The sequence below is a fragment of the Sander vitreus genome, chromosome 23, assembly GCF_031162955.1.
Source record: "Sander vitreus isolate 19-12246 chromosome 23, sanVit1, whole genome shotgun sequence".
Classification (NCBI taxonomy): Eukaryota; Metazoa; Chordata; class Actinopteri; order Perciformes; family Percidae; genus Sander; species Sander vitreus.
The window spans coordinates 667498-692126 of NC_135877.1; the positions used below are offsets into that span (position 1 = coordinate 667498).

The following is a 24629-nucleotide window of genomic DNA, read 5'->3' on the forward strand; positions in this document are numbered from 1 at the left end:
GTTGTATTGACCTGTGCTTCTGTATTGTGGCAGTCGTGCTGGGTGCTGCACTGCTTCAGCCCTCTGCGTTTCCACGACGAGCTGGTGCTGAGGAACGCCGTGGAATTGGTCAAACAGGATCTGATCGACGACAAAGAGATGCCTGTCAAGGTGGAAGCCGCCATCGCTCTGCAGACGCTGGTCAGCAACCAGGAACAAGGTAGGACTGTTCGATTCTGGGAGAAAAAAAAAAATCATAATCACAATTTTTTTTTTTGTCAATATTGAAATCACCATTTTTTTACTCGATAACTCATTGTCTTTTGGAAAGATGTATTTATTAAAGTTAAAAAAAACTGTGAAACAGTCAAACTAATCAACAGTGAAAAGACTGATGTGGTGTTAAATTTCCCTTCATACTTTTAACGTTTGAACTTTTTTATCCCATTCAGAACACGAGACAAAATAGGACTTTCCTTGAAAAAACGTAATGTGCCGTCCGTATTTGTGATTGTTAGGGGACAAAATCGTAATGGCGGTTAAAGTTTGAATAATTGCAGAGACCTAGAACAATATCTGTGGAGGAATATGGATGTGATTTGACAGTATTTTGAAGTTGATACCAAAATTAAATACTTTCTCACTTCAGTCAGCTGATACTACTGTTAGAAAAACAGATGACAGAACAAAAGGATGATGCAAACTAATGGATGAAATATGGCGAATGCAAAAAGTGCAAATATGACCATGAAATGCATATGCACTCAAAGGTGGGGGGGGATACATTGCATCGATGGGCAGCACATGAGCAGTGCTATCCACTGGGCCTCACAGCAAGAATGTTCTGGGTTTGAATCCCCGTCTTCCTTTGTGTGTGGAGTTTGCATGTTCTCCCCATGTCTGCGTGGGTTTCCTCCAGGTGCTCTGCTTTCCCCCCCACCATCAAAAACATGTAGATTAGGTTCTCCAGATCTGGAGTTGGTCCCCGGGCGCTGTAAGTGGCTGCCCACTGCTCCCTTGAGGGATGGGTTAAAGTGCAGAGGATGAATTTCACTACATGTATGTGACGATAAAAGTACCTTTCTTAATCTTGAACGATATGTCATATGTCTCAATGCAGAAAAGTCTCCTTCTATGGACCTATTCTTGTCTTCCTTCCTTCTACTGTTTGTTTTTTACAAGTTTGTTGCTTTTTGTGAAGTTTGTGTCGCTTTTTTTGAAGTTGTCTTTTTTGTCCGACCTATTCTTGCCTTCCTTCCCTTTTTTTCTACTGTCTTTCTTTTCAAGTTTTCCCGTTTTTCAAAGTTTTTATTCTGCTTTTTTCAAAGTTTTTGTTACTTTATTCAAAGTTTGACGCTTTTTTGAACGGAGCCACCGTTGAATGTTAACATTTTTACAAAATAAATGAAGAATGAAGCCCTAATGCAAGTTGTGTAGAACTAAACTAAAAGATAATGGAAGTAAATTCATCTATGTACTGTATTTTAATTATGAATCAATCATTCAAATGAACTTTGGTTTACAAGTAGCAAGTAGTCACACAGTGAGTAAAAACAAATCATGTATAGAAATCAAAAACTTTGATGCTTCGATAATCGTTTTATCATTGCATCGTAGCCCTCTGAATGGGAATCGAATGGGGAGGTGCCTAGAGTTCCCACCCCTACTCACAGGGATAGTCATTTTGGGAAACACACTTGTTTTCTTGCTTTCCAAAAGTAAGATGAGACGAATGATTTCAATCTAATGTCTGTGTGGTAAGTACAGAGCCAAACAAGCCAGTACACGCCATATGTCGCTATTATGACTTTTATACTGTATATAAGTGTGGTCATTGTTGCCAATTAGAACCCCGAAAGACACAGACACACACACACACACACACACACACACACACACACCGACAACCGAAAAAGAAAGAGAGAACTGAAACCCCAGAGCCGTGTTGTGACAGGTTAACCTTACATAGTGAGCTAACATAGAGCTAACTAATGCTCTGTTTGCACTGTAGCCGTTTCCTCCACCCTCTCTCTCCCTTTGGGATCTGCCGATCAGCAGTATGAGCTCCGTATGAGCACACATTTTTAGTTTGAAAACGATTTCTGATATTTAAAAATAGTCCGCTAGAGATAATGATCAGATCTCTGTCCATGGCAACGATCTGTTATACAGTAATAACAGCCTGTAGAATGCAATCCTAGCCGTGTAATAATATGATATAAAATGGCTGTGATGGAGGATTTTACACACATGCTTGCTCTGTGTTTGTGTGTGTGTAGCCAAGCTGTACATCAGGCCGTACATCCGGCCCGTCATGCAGGAGCTTCTGCACGTGGTGAAAGAGACGGAGAACGACGACCTGACCAACGTCATTCAGAAGATGATCTGCGAGTACAACCAGGAGGTGGCCGCCATCGCTGTGGACATGACGCAGAACCTGGTGAGAATAAAACACATTAACGCATTTCTGACCATTTAATGTCTGGCAAAGCCTTAAAAAGTCTTCATTTGGCTCACTAAAACTTGCAGATGCATTATTGCCTTGTTGTGGCCGAGTGAAAGGAACAGGATGTCTCTCTCTGTTCAGTTACCATATCTGCGTTATTGTGGATCCCACGCAACTTCTAGGCAAGTCCCGCCCTTTGAAGCAGCCCGATTGGTTGAGGTTAGACATTGACTGGTCACGGGATAGGACCTGAACAAAATTGTTCAGTTACCTTGCGTAAGCATGGACACCTGGCTGCTATTGAAGGCGGGTCTTGCCTAGAAGTTGTGTGGGTTCCATAATAACACATGATGTTACTAATAATGTTTTTTCAAACATGCACATCAGTGTGTGTGTGTGTGTGTGTGTGTGTTAGGCGGAGATTTTCACCAGGGTCCTTCAGAGTGAGGAGTACGAGGAGAGCGAGGACAAGACCGTCATGGCCCTGGGCATTCTCAGCACCATCGACACCATCCTCACTGTAATGGAGGACCACAAGGAGGTCACACAGACACACACAGCCATCACAGAAAATACTTGAACATGCTGTCATTGTATTGTTTGTGATGTTTGATATTATATATTTTTTTCATTCTGCCTCTCAGATCACTCAGCAGCTGGAGGGGATCTGTTTGCAGGTGATTGGTCTGGTCTTGCAGAAGCCCATCATAGGTATGGCAGGTGTGTGTGAGCGGGCAGTCCAGTGTTTTTACATGAACACACTCACTTACACCCATACACACGCACACTCCCAATCAGGTTCCTGCTGTTTGTACATTTTGCCCCTCTCAGATCATTTTATTGGGGTATTCACACTGGCCGCGTAGCTAATATTCTCGTGAGTTTGATCGCGGCATCGTATCGGGATCATTTGTGTTTAATCATGCTAGTCACGCTACTTGCATTACCTGCCGGTGTAGAGCTGTAGGCACCAACAACGTTTATTTCCGTCATCAATATGGCCAAAATAGTTTTGCATTGTCAGGCCCCTAACTAGTGTGGGATACAAACATACAAACAAAGCAACATTGCAGTGAAGAAACCGACTTTTACACCCCGGTCTACTGTGTTGAAGCGCTGCATAAGAAAGCTAGCCGGGAGAGTGGAGATGGATGACAGCAAAGCAATTTATTTGCTTCAACATGAAAAAGCTGTTATTCATGAGCAGTAAGGTAGCCCCGCTTCCCAGTCAGCCAATCTGCAGTGAGTACTCCGTTGAAAGAGAACCAGTCTGCTTTCATCCGTCAAAACAAAGATCCTCAAGGACAACAGAGCTCTCATTCTCACATTATTTTGGCACACAAATAATATGCAATGTACAATCCAAAATACGGCTAGGGCCGTAACCCAGCCAGTATACAGAAAGTGCATGCTCTAATTTGTGTATGTAAAAAAGAAATGAGAGTTGATGAGGCATGTAAAGTATGGGTGTAATCCTGGTAATTGGAGCGGTTTGCCTTGCAGAGGATTGCATCCTTCCCACTTTGTCAATGAATGGATTAACTGATAATCTCCTGCTGGCAGAACTGAAAGCTGTTTTCAGGCAGAGGCAGATAGAGCAGCAAGAGAGGGTCATAATGAACAAATTAAATGATAGAGATGTCAAGCAAATTACACTTCAGGAAATGTATACCACACTCTCATACACACGCAGAGTCCAGCACAGCGGCACTCTTACTTTATTGCGCGAATCCCTGAGGAGGGGGGACTGAACTAGGGCTGCACGATATTTTCTTTCATCATCTACATAAACAAGATGTGCGATGTTAATGCTACACTTTTTTCTGCTTGATAGAAAAGTAAACTTTTACCAGTTCTTCTTTTACATGAATGTTACCTGCTTGCTAGCGGTTACAAATAGAGGCTAAGACCTAAACACCTAAATATATTGAGGCTGAACGGGCTATACTTGCAGCTTGGGGGCCCCCTAGTGGCTGTGGGGGCCCTATGAATCCGTATAGTCCGCCTATAGGAAGTAACGGCTCTGGTAGAAAAGCAGCTGCTGCAGACACAGTGACACACATGCTTTTCCAGGGGTAGTGAACCTACAGTAGTCGGTGTTTTATGTTCGCTGTAAAGATGAAATAATATAGGGAGGCGTGGTCAGTTTGACAGGCGATGCGACACGCGGGCGCAATCCCGTGAAACTGTCCGGTTCGTGCTCGTCATTCGCACATGCCCAAACACTGCAAGAGTTGAATTGTGTTGGACTTTTCCCTACGCGAGCGATGCGTTGCAATGTAATTTTTTTTTCAATATCATGCAGCCTTCATAACCACACTAAGACCTTCCTCTGGTTTTACAACTCATTGACAACTGCTACCAGTGTGTACCTACTCTTTGAGCTGTTTGTTGCTCCTGTGCTGACAGAGTGTAGCGTGGGGACAGATCTGGCAATGAAAGACTAAAATCTTCAACCCGTAGAGGGCAGTAAACACTGTTCTTATCCTGGTTTCTCTCTTCAGTGTCAGAATACAACCATACAACTAAAGGTGAACAAAGTACAACTGCCTTTGATTTGTAATTCTTTTTATTTCCATCTGATTATAAGTGACCATACAATACTACAATATTATGCTTTTAAAATAATAATTGTTGACATATTAATAGATTCATAAGATTTTTCTTCTTTCTTTTTCATGTCAAGCAGTCCATTCACACACCTTGCTCCAAAAGTGAAAAATTAAATAAAATGACATTAAAAAAATGTAAAATATATTCTCCTTTCCCGTCCTCTGCAGAGTTCTATGAGGAGATCTTGTCGCTGGCGTTCGGCCTCACCTGTCAGACCATCTCCCCCCAGATGTGGCAGCTTCTGGGCGTCTTGTACGAGGTCTTCCAGCACGACTGCTTCGACTACTTCACAGGTCTGTTTACATGAATGTGCAAACACGTATGGACTCTTTCAGTAGTCCAGGAGAGGCCCTCTGTTGGTTTCTGGAAATGTAAAGTGATGGCACTAACGGTACATAAAGTCTGCTGCAGTGTCAGAAACAGTCAGCTACTGCCAAATACTGGCTGATCTGGTCTGCATAATTATGTCAAAGATGACTTTACATTTGTAAACGTAATACAAAATGGTCCGGCTAGTTTCTTTACTGTTTGCTGTCCTCCTCACTTTGTCTTTACTGATACTATAAAAGCCTTTTTTTTTCATGGCTTTGAATCAAGTGTGTAACTTTGTGTTCAACATTGGGGGGGTTGAGATGGCCACTTGTGAGCAAATTCAAATTTTGAACGTCAAACACTTAATTTTCTGCATTCTGGTGAATTGTTCGGCAGCAATCTTTGCCTTTTTCTGCATCAACTTGTGGTTGAAATTATCATAGGTTTTTGGGGTGGGTTGCAATAGCCAGTTTTGATTATTAAAAACTGTTATTGTTCCCCCCCTGTAAATTACACTTATAGTTTGAGATACCAGTGTCAGAAAAGCCTCCAATACCGCTCTAACATGCTGGTATCGGCGAGTACTGGAGTTTATGCACCAATCCGATACCACATAATTAAGCCCCCAAAAAGGAGTAAGTAGTTCATTGATGTTCTTTTTCTGTTATGACTGACTGTCAAACTGGATCATAAAAGAAAGTTCTACTGCGTTCATTGTTTAAACAAGAGTTTAACCTGAACCAGACCATACAACAAATTATAGAAATCATATCACATGCATACAGGGATAGTAGTATACAGCTGTTAAAACATAATATAATATATGTTTTTTTTTGATAATAATTTGAAGCTTCTGGCCATCAGTGATTTCAGGCCACAAGATCAGTTGTATTTTTTAACACAGTCATTACTGTAGTTGGAATTAAAGATATTAATGGGACCAAACTGACAGATATTTTCTTATAATAAACCACTTTTGTATCATGCATAGCAATCAAAATGTGTCGCACTTCTTTTTCTAACTTTTAAATGTGTTTATTCCAGCAACCAATGATGAGGCTACTGTTCATGTGTTTCATATTCTCAAAAATGTGGTTCATGACACTGAAAGCATCAGTAACATATGAATCGTTCAATTCAATTAGTGAAATATTCTTCCTCAAATTTTAGTGCAAGAACATTTCTAGACAAGACATCAGGACATCCTTATTTCCACAAGGTTTTCGTTAGCGATGTTCCGATACCGATACCAGTAGATACTTGTACCAGTAGATACTGGTATCCGATACCAGTATCGGTATCGGCTCCGATACTGCCTAAAACGCTGGTTTCGGTATCAGGAAGTACTGGAGTTCATGCACCGATCAGATACCACGTAATAAAGCCCTAAAGAAAATCTACGTTAAAGTAGTTTATTTATGTTCTTTTTCCGTTATAACTGACTGTCAAACTGCAGAATAACAGAAAGTTCTGTGGCGTTCATTGTTCATGTTTCACAAAGAGTTTAACCTGAGCCAGACCGACAACAAAGATAGAAATAATATCACATCCATACAGGGATAGTAGTATACAGTTGTTAAAACATAATAAAATATATGACACACTGGTATCGGATCGGTACTCGGTATCGGCCGATACGCAAGTTCAGGTATCGGTATCGGGAAGCAAAAAATGGTATCGGACCATCTCTAGTTTGCGTGAGGCATTATTGGAATATATTTATTGTTGGACTACTTTCATGTAAAGGTGCTTACAGATAAAAACATGGAATGGTGCACTGACATTGAGAAATCTGGAAATGTAGTTTTTATTTGTTGAAACTGGTGTGTGAAACTTAAATGTAACATTATTTTTGATTGGATGGTATATACAATTCATATATACAATTCATATATTTATAATTTCATTCTGAGTTGCTTATTTACAGCTCAAACAGCAAATGATAAAAAAGATTAGCCAATATTCTTTTTATATTTTATTGAATCAGTTATTTGATGTTATATGGACTGAATGTGGGAGAAAACCGGAGCACCCGGGGTAAACCCAAACATACCGCCACAGTAGACAAGACACAAGCTCAGAAAGGCTCAGGCCCGATCACCGAACCCTCGCCTTCTAGCTGTGAGCTCACGCTGTTGACCACTGAGGTGGCCCTGAGAGCTCGGGTCCTGCCCCCCATCTAGGTGGCCTCTTGCTCCATTGGTCTCTGTGCCTTTAAGGACAGGGGCCGGTGGAGGAGACGGTAACGTGGATGTGAAGCAGGACTGGAGCCCTTTACTGCTAATGTTGTTTTTTTATATTTACTGAATGTGGGAGAAACACTCGGAGCGTCCGGAGAAAACCCTAACGTAGCAGACACACCACGTTTCACTTAAATACAACCAAACCTGGTTCTACATCCGCAGATGTTGGAGATGGCTTTGCCCACAGATGAGAAGAACCTGGACATGGTGCTAAACTTTTTTGGTGGTGTCATCAGGTGATCTTTGACTAAGGAGGCAATACAGTTTATCAGTGCTGGTTCCTCTAGATGCATGCAGACCAGCACCTCGTCTGCACGGCCCCACTTCTTACACAAGTCCTGGAGAATGGCCTTGTCAAGGTTTTGAAAGATTTTCCAGCTGGTAGCAAAATCTACACCCTCGACTTCGGCCCACGTTCTTTCAAACAGACAGCTGATGGTGGCCTCTGGGTTTCCAATGGTCCATCTCACTTTTCCTTTCGTTAATATTCGCGAAACCAGCTTCTCTGTGAATACCTTGACGTACATTTTTCTAATTTTATCCTGTGTAGGTTTGCTACGTGTCTCCTCACATTCTGAGCGAGATGCTGCAGCAGTAGCCACGGGCTCCTTGAAGACGTGGACCTCTGGTAACTGTGGGGTTGCCAGGGACTGATTTTTTAATATGGTGTTTAACACCTTTTCACTGTGGCCGTCGATCTGAGTGTTCAGCCACCACCCCATCAGTCCCAGGAAATTCCACACTTTGTTCATTATGTCAGCGTACATGTCAGCATGTGAATGAGGAACAATCACGCTACTGCATGACCCCCTTCCCATTGGTTCTGGGATCATCTCGGGTGCCATCCCATGGATGAGGTCCTTGTAGAGGATATCGGTAAGTTTCTGTGTGAATAACATCCTTTTACCGAGGGACACGTTCTTGAACTTTGGAATCACATTAACCACATCTCCAACTTGTGGTTTTTTACTGTCCACTGTCTGAAGCAGAGCGTCAAAGCTCTTTATGGCTTCTTGCATTGAGTGCTTGCTTTCAGTATTGGAGTCCTTGTTGAATTTGGTCTTCAGATCCTCCAATATACGATGAAACCATGTTTTGGCCAAGCGCATTGCAAAAAAAGATCTTGATCTTGCTCTTCATTGCTTTTATGAACTCTTTGAGCTTCTTTTTGACATGGTGTCCCACCCAAACTCTTAATTTGGGTAATTGACCGAGAAATGTCTTCTGCAACATTTTCAATATCCCGAGCGCATTCACGTTGCAGCAGCTCATACTTAGAGTCTGGCACTTCATCCAAAAGAGGATTGATGGTTGTAGTCACCTCCTCCATGATTATTTCTTCGACAGCTGTTAATGTTGAAATCTCAATAACACTGTCCTGTGATGAGATGTTCCCTGGAATTTCTACTTCCACACTTGTGACTGGTGAGTGAGTGCAGTCATCAGTTTCTTCTGGCTCATGTTTTCTCTGATCTTCAGTGTCTTCCGGCTCCATATGTCCTGCCAGTTCTTCCTGGGAGGGGGTCTGACCTGTTGTCTGCCTACATGTGGTTTGACTTGTTGTCCGCTTACGTGTTTGAGTTAGGCACACAATTTTCACCTTTGCTGGGAAAGCTTTTAACATTTTGAAGGCATGACGAAGCATAGCATTAAGTCTGCGAGGGCGAGTGACGCGCTGAATAATTACAGGCTCTCTAGTGGGCATACTAGTGGAGAGAGCCGAGTTGACATTTTGTGCAACCTCTTTAACAACTAAGACTGTCAAGCGCTGTGAGCTGACACACTCGACTTGGTCCTCAGCGTTCAGAGCTCCTGCAAAACTCCGATAAAGTATGTCGTGCAGACTGGACAGAACACGCTCCTCAGAAACAAAACACTCCTCAGACGCCAAAACATTTTCACTCCAAAGAGTCTTCAACCAGACTTTTGACAAGGCTGTTATGATGTCCAAAAGCAGGTCAGCCGTCATGATTTTAGTGGCATCATCGGGGGTGCAGGACTTCAATGATTCCCACTGTTCTGCTGTCATCCTTTTGAAAAAGGATTCGATCAGTGGGCGAACGGTATCTTTTGAAACCTCCGGCATTTCTTCTGTCTGTGATATTTCTGTTGTAGACATAATTGTAAAATCCAACTGTGTTGGTCTTTGTTCTGTGACTTTTAATGTACCAGCGCTTTGTGTAAAAAAAAAGTATGCTATTTTCTGTGCCAAGGACTCTTTTACGGTTTTTGCAGCGTTATCGAAAGAGGTATTGAAAAGCCTGCAGATTTTTTATAATCGTTTTGTGAGAACAAGTAAGTGATGAGAACCTTTTTCCAGCTCCAATGAATAGAAATAGAATGAATTTCCTTTCTATAGTCCTACATATAAAGAAATGTGTATTACATCACAAAGGATCAAAGCCTTTTAGAATCTGATGTCAGAGATCAAATCCAACCAACAACTGCAGCTAAGCAACTGTTGCTAGGCAACAGCAGCACACTGTGGCAGGTTTCTAAACTGGCAACATTCCAATGGAGTTTGAAAAACCAACTCCCCACAGCTGATAAAACTATCCCAGCAATTGTTGGGATTGTCATCTCAGCCGCGAAAGTCGATTAAAATGAGGCACCTGCGTTTGGCTTCTTGTGTCTAAGTTTCAAATTCACAAAAAGTTTAAATTTTTTTTAAACTTTTTAAAGCCGCAACCTACAGGCATTCATAACTCCTCACAATAAAGGCATTATAATGTGATCACAAGTTACTCCAAGTGGTCACCGGGTGACCCAAGCAAAGCAATCAAATTCCTGAGGCACAGGTAGACATTACACATTACAAGCAGGCAACAAAGTCACCACAAGTAGTCATTGCCTGCTCCAAGCAAAGTATGCTCAGATTATTATTATTCTATCTGACAACATTATATAAAGGATCCCCTAAGAGAGAGAGCTTTTTTTTTAAATTTTTTTTTATCCTTTTTGTTTAACATGAAATGTCCCCAAAATCGCTTTCGCCAAACCCACCAGACTCCATGTAAATAATCAGCAATTTTATCATTATAAAACACTCTTCATTCAAGGTCGACGGAAACAAAATAAAACTATCAAAGCCGTGTTGGTTCATCTTTCCACGGTTCCAACAATCACCACTCTGGTTTGGTTGAAATAAACCCTTAATTCACCCATTTACATGTGGAGATATGCTGGCTCTAAACACACACAAAAGTATTGTTTATTTACATGGAGTCTGTTGGGGTTGGTGATAGCGATTTCGGGGCTGTTTAATGTTACACAAAAAGGATATTACTCTCTTAACAAAAAGTTCCCTCTCTGTAGGGATCCTATACTGGTCCAATTTCAAAAGATCTTTGTTCACATTAGTCACTTAGACACAAAAACATATGAAAATAGTGTCCAGGTTGAAAAATACTGAAGTTACCCTTTAATACACCAACCCACACAAATGGTGGTATTGTTAATGAAGGTCTGTGTTTGTGTTACAGATATGATGCCTCTTTTGCACAACTATGTTACCGTGGATACAGACATGCTCCTGTCCAACCCTAAACACTTAGAGGTCATCTACAGCATGTGCAAAAAGGTCAGGCTATACATGTCTTCACCTGCTGTTCTCAGATCCATCAAATGTGAACAAGGATCCTGTTTTTTCCAGTGCTGTTGCTGAGTGTTGACTGGTCAACTGTTATGACCTTTGACCTGTTGTAGGTGCTGACCATCGATGCAGGTGAGGACGCAGAGTGTCACGCTGCCAAACTGTTGGAGGTCATCGTCCTACAGTGCAGAGGCAGAGGCATCGACCAGGTCAGAAACAGCCCCACACACTACAGACCTTCATTTCCATGGAATCAGTCGTACTCTGGTGAATCTTTCAGACAGGGGGACACAAAAAAAATAATAATAAATATATATATATATATATATATATATAATACAGTCAGGTCCATAAATATTGGGACATCGACACAATTCTAATCTTTTTGGCTCTATACACCACCACAATGGAGTTGAAATGAAACGAACAAGATGTGCTTTAACTGCAGACTTTCAGCTTTAATTTGAGGGTATTTACATCCAAATCAGGTGAACGGTGTAGGAATTACAACAGTTTGTATATGTGCCTCCCACTTTTTAAGGGACCAAAAGTAATGGGACAGATTAACAATCATAAATCAAACTTTCACTTTTTAATACTTCTATTAGTATATTTTATACTTCTAATCCTTTGCATTCAATTCCAGCCTGAAGTCTGGAAGGCATAGACATCACCAGACGCTGGGTTTCATCCCTGGTGATGCTCTGCCAGGCCTCTACTGCAACTGTCTTCAGTTCCTGCTTGTTCTGGGGCATTTTCCCTTCAGTTTTGTCTTCAGCAAGTGAAATGCATGCTCAATCGGATTCAGGTCAGGTGATTGACTTGGCCATTGCATAACATTCCACTTCTTTCACTTAAAAAACTCTTTGGTTGCTTTCGCAGTATGCTTCGGGTCATTGTCCATCTGCACTGTGAAGCGCCGTCCAATGAGTTCTGAAGCATTTGGCTGAATATGAGCAGATAGTATTGCCCGAAACACTTCAGAATTCATCCTGCTGCTTTTGTCAGCAGTCACATCATCAATAAATACAAGAGAACCAGTTCCATTGGCAGCCATACATGCCCACGCCATGACACTACCACCACCATACTTCACTGATGAGGTGGTATGCTTTGGATCATGAGCAGTTCCTTTCCTTCTCCATACTCTTCTCTTCCCATCACTCTGGTACAAGTTGATCTTTGTCTCATCTGTCCATAGGATGTTGTTCCAGAAATGTGAAGGCTTTTTTTAGATGTTGTTTGGCAAACTCTAATCTGGCCTTCCTCTTTTTGAGGCTCACCAATGGTTTACATCTTGTAGTGAACCCTCTGTATTCACTCTGGTGAAGTCTTCTCTGATTGTTGACTTTGACACACATACACCTACCTCCTGGAGAGTGTTCTTGATCTGGCCAACTGTTGTGATGGTGTTTTCTTCACCAGGGAAAGTATTCTTCGGTCATCCACCACAGTTGTTTTCCGTGGTCTTCTGGGTCTTTTGGTGTTGCTGAGCTCACCGGTGCGTTCTTTCTTTTTAAGAATGTTCCAAACAGTTGATTTGGCCACACCTAATGTTTTTGCTATCTCTCTGATGGGTTTGTTTAGATTTTTCAGCCTAATGATGGCTTGCTTCACTGATAGTGACAGCTCTTTGGATCTCATATTGAGAATTGACAGCAACAGATTCCAAATGCAAATAGCACACTTGAAATGAACTCTGGACCTTTTATCTGCTCCTTGTAAATGGGATAATGAGGGAATAACACACACCTGGCCATGGAACAGCTGAGCAGCCAATTGTCCCATTACTTTTGGTCCCTTAAAAAGTGGGAGGCACATATACAAACTGTTGTAATTCCTACACCGTTCACCTGATTTGGATGTAAATACCCTCAAAGCTGAAAGTCTGCAGTTAAAGCACATCTTGTTCGTTTCATTTCAACTCCATTGTGGTGGTGTATAGAGCCAAAAAGATTAGAATTGTGTCGATGTCCCAATATTTATGGACCTGACTGTATATATAAGATAAAGGGATTAAGGCGGGATATTCAAGTTATCCTGGATGAATTAGCTTTGATTTGGTTGCACAAAAGCAGGTTGAATTAAACTCAGCCAAGTAACCATGGAGATGTATTCTTTGCAGCTAGCCTGCTCCAGAGCAGGCTAACGGCCGGGCTAACAGCCAGGCTAAGATTAATCCTGGAGTCTTATGCGTTAAATCAGCTGCTGCTCTGATCCGAAATAAACGTGTTTAACAGTTATTCCGTTGTCTTCTGAATGTGTTTTTTTGTATTTTTATTAACATGCATTGCTTGTCACTATTGCGGTCACAAGTTTGATGTAAATCCTACTATTGCAGTTGTTTGGATGATAAGAAATTGTTGCACTATCACCGGAGATAAAGTGGGACAATGCGGAGGAAATGGGCTTTTCCTCCGCTGCTCTCCCCGTGAATATGCCCCGTGCAACATGGAGAGGCGGGGGGGGAGGCAGGGGGATCCTCCCACACCGTGCAGCGGACTCTAAAGGAGACTTTTTAGCGTCAATAACGACGACAATGGCACCTGACCAAACGTCCGTATTTTTCGAGATGGGAGTGGGAATGTGTTGGAACGCCACAAAGCTTCTTAATCTTTTTATTTTGGTGCCATCACGCATCTGGAGCTTGGGAGTGAGAAAAAAAACATGAATAATAGGCTATATTGTTTTACAGATATGCTTACAGTGTGTATTGAAGTCACTTACTTCTTTTTCTAGTTTTTGTCCAGTCATGTTTGTTCTGTATGAACATTAATTGTAGTAAGATATTTAGAATTATAGCTTATAGAGATTTGTGGATATGGTTGTAAAACATATTCTCTCATTATGAATAAGGGTTTGAAATTAAGCCTAGTCCTTAGGGTAAATGTCCCGAGGAACATGAATTCCCTCTGCTCACTTTTAAGGCAAAGTAGGCTAAATAATAAAACATTTTATTTATATAGTGCTTTACAGGCTACTCAAAGACACTTTACAGTACAACCAGCACATTTAGCACATCAAAACAGATACAGCAATAAAACCAACACAAAACAAGCATATTAAAAGCAATTAAAACTTTGTAAAAATGTGGAGTGACTAGTAGGCCCTAAGTAGATCTTTTTAAATCCTTACGCATTGTTTTGTCTGTTGGACTTTTTCTCTCTGTCTGATAACAACAGCCGTATTTCCCTTTTTGCATATTATGTTTCACCACCTCATCAATTTCCATTAACAGCTGCTGCTCAGCGGGTTAAAGATATGCCGCACGCGTCTTCTCCATTTCTCCATGTCTATTTAAGAAAGCCGTGAACGTGCACTTATCCCAACTATCTACACCTGGCTTGACATAGCTTCACCTTCTCATCCTGGCTCGGCAAACGTGCAACCGATTAAGCCGCGATGAGCAGACCACACTAAGTCAAGCTGCGCTTTTTCAGTTATCCTGGATTTCTTTATTCTACTTTTGTGCAACAGGCCCCAGGTCTCATTCAGGTCAGTGTCCAACATAACCACATAACCTGTCTCAGGCAGAGGAGTATTTCAACTCTGTGTCTCTACAAATTTGGCGAATCTGGGCAGCAGCATGATAATGATAATGAATGTTTTGATCCAGGACTGTCTCCTTTTGGAGGTCAGTGGAAACGAGGTAAAGGGGCCTAACAGTGAAAACGTAGCGTAGCGCAGTTATTTTCATTTCGGCACCCATATTATCCATTCTGTCTGTTGATACTGGGCGAGGAGCAGCCACGTCAGCCCGCGCACTGTGATCGTTTCTGCATCTTTTTTAAATTTAATTGAATTGAAAACTTTATTGGACAACAATCAACAAGAGGTGTTCAAAAGGATAAAAACAGAATAAAGCCCAAAGGCTTGTTTCCATAGTGGTATTTAAGATGGAAGGGGAGAAACACCACATGGACTAAAACATTGAGGACAAAGGGAAAAAGGGTCCACGAATATTTTTTCAATTCAATTTTATTTATAGTATCAAATCATAACAACAGTTATCCCGAGACACTTTACAGATAGAGTAGGTCCACACTCTATAATTTATAAAGTCTCAACAATTCTAGTAATTCCAGTAATTCCCCCAAGAACGAGCATAGTGCGACAGTGGCAACGAAAAACTCCCTTTTAGGAAGAAACGTCGGCCAGACCCAAGCTCTTGGTAGGCGGTGTCTGACGGTGCCGGTTGGGGATGTGATGAACAATAATCACATGGCAATAATAGTCATAATAAAGATAATGGAACAGTGACTAGAAAATGGTAGTTGTAGTAGTTCATGTCATAGCAGGGCACTGCAGGGCAATACAGTATGTAGCGTGGCACGACAGAGCATAGCTGGACGTAGCAGGACACAGCAGGACGCACCGCAGAGCGTAGCAGGGTGTAGTGAAGCAGGACCACGGCGACAGCTGCAACCAAGATCTTGGTGCCATCCTAATCCAAGGAAATATGCTGGACTAAAACATAGGGACTCCGGGGAGTAAACTCCTCAGAGCTAGGTTAGTAACAAGCATTTCTGGATCTCCTCACTCCCTAACTATAAGCTTTAATAATCAAATAATCAAAACAAACAAGTAAAACGGATCAAAAACACAATAGAAAACAAGGGCTAAATTCCCAGACAGACAACCAGACACACAGACAGTACAATATTACTAGTACCTCCAAGGATCTTTTGATTTTGTTTATGGGTTTGATTGTTGGTTGGAAGGTAAACCATTCCACAAGACAGCTGCCGAGTATAGGAAAGAGTACTTTCCCATACCGCTCTTAAAACGGCAGGGCCTGTAATCTGTGGAACTCCCCCTGGTGGAATACCTGTGCATATCACTAATTTTAGAAAAGTAATTGCATAAATACTTGGGTGCCAGGTTATTTCTTATCTTATAAACTAAACACAGTTTAAGTTGGGAAACTCTTTTCATCCTCTCTGAGCCACCTAAGACTGGAGAAATGGTCAGGAAGAAGATGAGTTCTAAGATGGAGTTTAAGGCTGAATCCCATTTCTCTATCTTACCCCTTACCCCTACCTTTGGGTGAAAACATACCCCTATGAAATGAGACGCCACTTGGTTACATCATCATACATACTTAGGTCTGTTTGCAATAAATATTTGTATACACACTGCATGGTGTGTTGTATATCTGTTTCAGTTATCACTGTTTTGAATGTCATTGATGTTTAGAAACACTTTCTTTGTTAACAAAAAGCTGTCTTTATTGCCCAATAAAGTAAACATTACAAATATTACAACTATTAGAACCATAACTTACATGTCATACACATATAAAAAAGGCACTCACATGTATTAAACTATAAAAAGACACACAAAACCACAAACAAACAAAAAACTACAGCTATTCTGAAATTCCAGACCCCATTCTGATGCCTGTTGGCCAGTAACCTTTCCCCTCATACCCCATTTCTTTCATTAGTGTCCTGTATCATAACCAACAACAATGTACAGGTGCATGAACAGGAATGAATTACACATTTACAATAATACAGTACCAATAAAATAATGAATGGAGTTTTAAGAAAGTGGATCAGCTGCTGGGTTTCCTCCGGCGTCCCTGTGTGATACAGGACGGTATATGTAAAGCACGTATCGATGTCTCCAAAGCAAGTAGTGTTATACACTGATATCAAACAAAATTTGCTGCTAATGGAGTTTAGTTAACACTGTAGACATGTATGGAGTCCATTCAAAGCAGAGAAATGCGGGACTGTTGTGCAAATAAGCAATGTAGCTAACATTAACGTTAACTTTAGTGTTAGCATAGCAAGGTAGCGATTTTTTAAAAAACGTTTCAATTACAAATATGGTTGCAAATATATATGTACAGGACTGTGTAGAGCACAAAACAAGACCGTCGTTATTTTTAAATCCATTCTTTAAGCCGAAAATACTTACATTTATGGATCTCTCTGGTCGACCGGGCAGCCATGTTCCTTGTTGAGCAATGAATCTGGATACCCCTTGCTGTTCAAGTAAGCTTGCGTCCTTACTTGGCCTACCCCTCGACCAAAATGAGTATTGGGACAGCACTTACTCTCACGGGAGCACGCAAAACTAAGGGGTAGGGGTAAGGGGAAGGGTTAAGACAGAGAAATGATCAATGATCTTGCCAGGAACTTACCTTACTTACAAGGCTTACCTTTTGAGATAATTTTTTTGGGCCATGAACTCCCCTGATAGTTTGTTGTCCAGTATACAGCCCAAGTAAGTGACCGCTTCCTTGGCTGTAATTTCAACATCACCTACAACTACCCTAAATCCCATAGACTTTTTCAGTTTAACTCTGGACCCAAAAAGAATCGACTGTTTTGCCAAGGTGGAGAGACAGCTTGTTGTCTGTTAACCAAGCACTGAGGTTAAGGAGCTCTAAACTCAGCAACCTTTCCACCTCTGATTTCTCTTCATGAGAGACCAGGATAGCTGAATCATCTGCAAATAAAAACAAATTACAATTTATGGCTGACGGCATGTCATTGACATATAACAAAGAAAAGAGAGGACCTAAAATGCTCCCCTGGGGAACTCCACAAGTTAATTAAAGTGGTGAGGACAAGGTCCCTTCCACATTTACCACCTGTTCTCTGCCAAACAGGTATGACCTCACCCACTGAAGAGATGTACGAGAAAATCCCAGAGCTTTGAGTTTGTTCAAAAGGATATCATACTGAACCGTATGAAAGGCCTTTTGAAGGTCTATTAACACCATGCCACAAAAGTTCCTAATAAAGTCTGAAAGATAAAGCAAACAGGTGTCAGTGGAATGAGCTTTACCAGCTCCTCTGTTACTTGTTTGAAATAAAAAGTGTTTGGCTGGACTCCCTTTTCTTCATAAAACTTATGGATCACTAAAAACACCAGAAGTAGATGGAAACTTCTTCACCAGATTACTTGCAATTGTTGTGAAGAAACTATTAAAAGTATCTGCCACCAATTTTTTATCATTCAATATGGACCCATTAATATCTAGGCCTATTTTACCTTGTTTTTGCTTAGGGTTCTCTTTCGACCCCAGAGGCCTAAGAGTTGCCCACAATTTCTTGGGAAATTTTTATGCTCCTCAACTTTAGACATAAAAAAAAAAATCCTTTTTCGCCTCAGCCACCATTTGCTGTACCTTATTTCTAAGTATTTTATATTCTTTAAAAAGAACAGGCAGTTTGGTTCTTTTAAACTCACTTAAAATTGTATTCCTCAAGTAAATGGTGTCCAAGATATCATTATTTATCCCAGGCTGAGATCTCTGTTTAATCCTGGTCTCAAGTACTTCCAAGAAAATAGATTGAAAGCCATTCCATGCTGTATCAACATCACATATGTTGGGAATTTCCATCCAGTTGATATTATTAAGTATGTCCTGAAAGTTGTTAACATCATACCCTTTTATTAAACTTCTGCTCTTCACAGATTTGTGGCATTTAATTTGAGCGCTCTTAACTTTCCTGGTACAGTAGGTTAAAAAATGGTCACTAATTCCATACACAATGACACCACTTTGTAGGATTTTACATGTGTCATATACCATTATATGGTCAATAGCAGTTTGGTTATGTTATTCTGGTTGGAACACTAATTAATTGGGTTAGACCACAAATATGCTCCCTTGTCTGTTCCGGTCTTTGCGAACGATAACAAAGTTTTCAATTTCAACTTCGGAGTCAGTGATATGAGAACCATGTCTCTGAAAAACATGGTATGCTTGCCTTGATTTTCCTGGCCAGCTCACTCATACCTCCGTGATCTTTGGCAGTAAGCTGTGAATGTTTAAATGAAAACAGTGCAACCCCTTCGATTCAGAAACTGATATCTGCTCCTCGGTGAAGTCCAAGGTGTCACTTCTCACTGCAGCGATTTAGTAGCCGACACTACTGGTGTCTCCAGAAACACAGTGTGTGTCAGCCTCCTCGCCTTCCCCGGGTAGCAGCCCCGTCAGTGTATCCACCAGTGTTGTATGTCCTCCAGGCGCCAATGACTCAAATGTTATGAATGCCTTTTAAAGTTGACCAATTTTTCAAAATACACTACTCGATTAGTGTGACAGTGGTGTGTCTAAGTATTCCTTTCCTAAGGTTAATGGAACAAAGAAAACTCTTACTCATGAAGGGACAATCATTTGGTTTTCAATTATGAGAAATTAATATGTTTGAGTAATCAAAACAGCTAATTACTGTATGTCAGTGCTAATTCACTCCTAGTATGTATGAGGTAGTTCATTGGAACACAAGATGGTTTCCTTATTTAGTATAATTTGAAATTAGAATCATTTTACAGCACAACCAGCTCTCAAAGTACAACTTATTTTATTTGAACCTCGTCATTCTTTGGGTGTGCTGCTGCTTTCTAATAATTATCTTATCCAGGTGAATACAATGGCATTCAAATATAGGTGGCAAAAAAAGCCACACTGAAACACAGATCTTTGGTCTTTTTTAATATATAATATTCTTCCTTTATTCTCAAAATGTTCATGTGTTCTAAACTTGGTAGGGAAATGAAAGATTGTAAACATATGACAAATCCTTATACTCCTTTATAAAAATTCTGAAATCTCGAACCCTTGTTTGTGACGTGTCACAGCCCAGGCTCACTGAACTCAAAAAAGCGGGAAACCACACAAGAGTTGAAGTCATTTAAACAATATTTAATTGGAAACTAAGACAAAAATAGCATAATACATGAATCTGTAGTCTGTAACTCAGTGGTGGTTGCAATGCTGAATGTATGTGTGGTGTTGTGAAGGTAAAAGGAAAACCAAACGTTGAACTATAGGCGTACCCACAGCCAAATTTCTCTGTTTTTTTTCCTACGTGCAGTGCATCCCTCTTTTTGTGGAAGCAGTTTTGGAGCGTTTGATGCGGGGGGTGAAGTCCAGTGAGCTGAGGACCATGTGCCTGCAGGTGGCCATAGCTGCTCTTTACTACAACCCAGCCCTGCTCATTCACACTCTGGAAAACATGCACTTCCAGCTCAACCCTCAGCCCATCACCGCCCACTTCATCAACCAGTGGATGAATGACACAGAGTTCTTCCTGGGGTAAGGGTGGAGGCCTCTGTTGTTTTGAACTCGTTAGGGTAGAAATCACAAGTATTAGGGTACATTTACATTGCTACGTTTTGGTTTTCAAACAGAGTTTTGAGCCAAAGTGATCTCCGTACAACCAAGTGTTTTTAGCTCCGGTAGAAGAACTGATCTCCGTTTAAACTTTAAACACGCCCAAACCGCACATCTCATCAACATTCTGCTATACTGGGCATAAACAGGAGGCAGCATGTATACTCCACCCGTTGCTGGTAGTTGCCATGTAGCTTTAGTCTCAGAGAATGAGACGTCGTGACCGATAAAACCCAAACTGGCGGAAAAACATTGGCGTTAGTGTCGGTGTGCCAAAGGTTTCCATTTGCGGCCGTTGAGACTGCAACACAATCCCGCAGATTCCAAACCAAAACGGGTCAGAAGTGTTTCCTAATGTCTCCGGTTTAGGGGCTAGCAAAAGATATTTATTTTTAAACCAAAACGTAGCAATGTAAATGTAGCCTTAAAAGAGAATGACCAGTATTGGAAAAGAAGTGTACCTGACAACTTGTTTGATGCTTAAATGGTGAAAATCCAAACGGCAAACTGGAAGCTGCATTCAGTTTACAGTTGGATACTGGTTTTACAAATGAAATCTACCACAGACTGAGTGGATCTATTGGTGTCATTGGTGACGTCTACAGTGGAGTCCTGGAACGTGCTCCAGTCTGCATCCGTCACTTCTGGCCTCCCCGTCGTCCATTAATTCCTGATAATGGACACCTTGTTGTAGGGCTGGACGATTTGGAGAAAAAAAATCAAATATCAGGATATTCTTGTCCTAATACCTCGATGTCGATACTGTGACGATATTGTAGGGTTGACAATTGATGCTTTCATAAAATATTTTCACAATTAGATTTTAGATAAATAATCATCAGTAATGTGGATATAATGACTAAGTGGGTAAAGGCAAATAAGAACAGCTAGAACAGTCTGGTAAATTCAGAAAATGACATCACTTGACTGTAATGCAGTCTTTAAAACCAGGAAAAGACAACACTTACCATATTACGATTTCCAAAATCTAAGATGATATCTAGTCGTCCCAGCCTTAGTCTTGCATCTGGTTTATTGGTATTTCTTTAAACCAATAACAATCGTCTTGGGCGGCGCTAAGTTCCAGACGCAATAACGGTGTCTCTGCCAAATAGTCTCGGGAAGGAGCTTGTTTTGGTGGAACATGTGTACGTTCAAAAGTAGTTTTAGTCGTGCAACAGAAAACTCAGATTGGACAGATAGTCTAGCTAGCTGTCTGGATTTACCCTGCAGAGATCTGAGGAGCAGTTAACCATAGTCCTCACAAATCCACCGGAGGTTAGAACGCCATCACAGAGATCTGTCTGTGTCTGTCCGGCCCAAAATGAGGGACATCCGGCAGATCTTCCGGCGGCAACGGAGCAATCCCCTAAATTAATCGTCGTCGATATAGACTAGCCCAGCCCTACCACATTGGTGTTTATTTTGAAATAGGCTTCTTTTGCCAGATTTGTGTCTTTTTTGTAGTTGTTAAAATCCATCATGAATTCAGTTCCAGGTAAATTACAAGTGTGTTAGGAAGGTTTATTTTATGGCTTTTAATGCCTGTAAATATCTTGACAAGCACTCAATGTTTAATGACTTAATACTTAAAGTGCTCATATTATGCTCATTTTCAGGTTCATAATTGTATTTAGAGGTTATATCAGAATAGGTTTACATGGTTTAATTTTCAAAAATCACCATATTTTTGTTGTACTGTACATTGCTGCAGCTCCTCTTTTCACCCTGTGTGTTGAGCTCTCTGTTTTAGCTACAGAGTGAGACCTCTCACTTCTTTGTTGGGAGTCGCACATGCGCAGTGCCTAGGTAAGGACTACTAGCCAGTCAGAAGCAGAGTATGAGGGCGTGCCCTAACAGTACCTAGGTAAGGACTACTAGCCAGTCAGAAGCAGAGTATGAGGGCGTACCATGCTAGCAGCTAGGCGAGCATTATAACGTGTGTGTGTATGTGTATATATATATATATATATATATATATAACACAATAAAGGAAAGGGGAAAAGCCAAAAAGCATAATATGAGCACTTTAAGACTCCATAGCTTCAGTTGCCCTCATTCATTCATTCGTTCATTCATTCATTCTTTCATTCCCCTAGGCTCCATGACCGTAAGATGTGCATCATCGGCCTCAGCGTACTCATGGAGCTGCCCAGTCGGCCGGCAGTGCTGGAGGGAGTCGCTGCCCAGATTGTCCCCTCCATCCTGCTCCTGTTCCTGGGCCTCAAACACCTCTACGCCTCCCGCCTTGTCAACAAACCGGACCTGCTGGCCCATGCAGGGGCACAGGAAGAAGACCAGAACGGTGAGAAAAGATCAGGCACGCGCAGAACAAGGACGATGTTAGGAAAGTTGGGAAGATGGATTGCAGAACAGAGGCAAAGGGACTAATGTAGAATAAATACGGACAGAAAGAAATTTGAGAGAAGAAAAGGAATAGGCTTAGCGATGATAATGAAATGAGATTCTCCATTTTTGCCAACATCAGATCTCCCACTACTCGAATCTTCATTCAGCTCTGAGCTGAGCTCAAATTAACTGCACCACATTTACGTTCTCTTCCCCACAGGCTCTTACTTTGCTTCAGCCAAGCGTAAAGGAATTAGATTTCCAAACCTTGTCCACTGCTTGTGGGGCAGACTGATGAATTAACTTATCGCTGCGGTGGCAGCTAAGAGTTTCTCCTGCAGCCTGGTATCTAAAATGCATTGATTTTTAAAAGGAAATCTTACATTTTTTCCAGCGAATGTTGAACGTGTTCAGGTTTTAAATCTGCTCCCAGTCATAAGGCAAGGATATGAAAGGACAATGTTACGGAGCAAATATTAACTAACCAAGCTTTAGTGTTGTAGGTATTTGTTTTAAATTCACCTTAAGAGTACTAATGAAATAAGACCGTATACAGTGCATATGAAAAGTTTGAGAAGTTTTGTTTTCTTGAAATCTGTAGACAGACCGATTTTTTTATATATGCACTAAGCCAGGGGTGGCCAACCAGCTCAGCATAAAGAGCACCATAGCAAAGAGCCACACAACACATGCACGTCCACACTACAACAGCAGCAGTGACTTCCAGATGTAATGACAGTCCTATTACATAGCTGTTTTCATAGTTTTTTTTCTTACCTAGATTGAGTAAGTGGGAAACCTGACAGTCTTTGTTATCCACAATACTTTTCATGTCTGGCTCGTACTGGGTTGTAGCAACTCTGACAAACACTGATTCACAGACATAAGTTGATGCATACATTGACATTAGCTTGAGTTTTTTTTTTAAATTGGGATATCTGTCTGTGGGCACTGTTTTCTCTTTGGTTCCCTCTCAATACAGTCATCCTTAGAACGTTCAATCATCTACAACTGGGACACTGCATCATTTATCACTAAAAGGGCTTTTAAACAATCTGATTCAGCAGTGAAAGGGTTAATGAGTAAGGTGATCTGCGGTTGCTTATTTTCCTCAGGTTGCAGGATTTGTCCTCAAAACTGCAGCATTATTTAAAAAAATGATTGGTTCACCACCTCTGCACTAGGCCATCAATTATAAGATAGAAGTTCTATACTATCCAATATTTCATTTATTTCTAAGCAGATTTTCTATTCTGTATTCTGATAAAATCAACCCCCGCCCCCTGATTATTGGTCCCCCCCCCCCGTGCCACCCCACTTAAAAAATCCTGGAATCGCCCCTGCATTGAGTACATTTCCCTGATGTTACTTACAGACTTTTACTTAAGTACCATTTTCAATTCAGTATTTTTTACTTGTAACAGAGTATTTTTACAGTGTGGTTTTAGCGCTTTTACTTAAAGGGTAACTACCATTTTTTTTACCTGGACTCTATTTTCTTGTTTTTGTGTCTAAGTGACTGATGGGAACAACAATCTTTGACATTGGTCCAGTATTAAGGAAGATCTCTGCAGTCGGCAGTGGAGAAACAAGCTACAATGTAAATTAATAGGGCAATTGTCCAGCTCGTTGACAGACTCAGATTAATATTAAGTGTCTGACAACATTATAGAAAGGATTTCTAAGGAGGTCGACCTTTCTGTTAAAGAGTAAGATCCTTTTTTAAACATAAAAACATACGCAAAATTGCGTTTGCCAAACCCACCAAACTCCATGTAAATAAACATCCAGTCATTTTAGTATCATAAAATACACAACTCTAGTTTTGGTTGAAATAAACACATAGTTTACTGATTTACATATGAAAATATGCACGCTAAAAGTATTGGTTTTTTAAATAGAGTCTGGTGGGTTTAGCGTTAGCGACTTCAGAGCTGTGTCTGGTTAAACAGAAAG

The 24629-nt window shown here is 41.0% G+C and overlaps 1 protein-coding gene across 2 annotated transcripts in view; it reads left to right on the plus strand.

Moving 5' to 3' along the window:
• ipo8 (importin 8) overlaps positions 1–24629 on the plus strand; it is a 52958-nt gene that overhangs the window by 22667 nt on the left and 5662 nt on the right. Inside the window, exons 14-22 of one of the 2 annotated variants that reach the window (XM_078281625.1) lie at positions 34–199; positions 2259–2419; positions 2841–2966; positions 3070–3145; positions 5206–5331; positions 11076–11173; positions 11299–11394; positions 20026–20246; positions 22424–22629. In XM_078281625.1, the coding sequence (XP_078137751.1) occupies positions 34–199; positions 2259–2419; positions 2841–2966; positions 3070–3145; positions 5206–5331; positions 11076–11173; positions 11299–11394; positions 20026–20246; positions 22424–22629 (1276 nt within the window). The remainder of the gene's footprint in view (positions 1–33; positions 200–2258; positions 2420–2840; positions 2967–3069; positions 3146–5205; positions 5332–11075; positions 11174–11298; positions 11395–20025; positions 20247–22423; positions 22630–24629) is intronic. The other variant, XM_078281626.1, reaches the window with a different exon arrangement.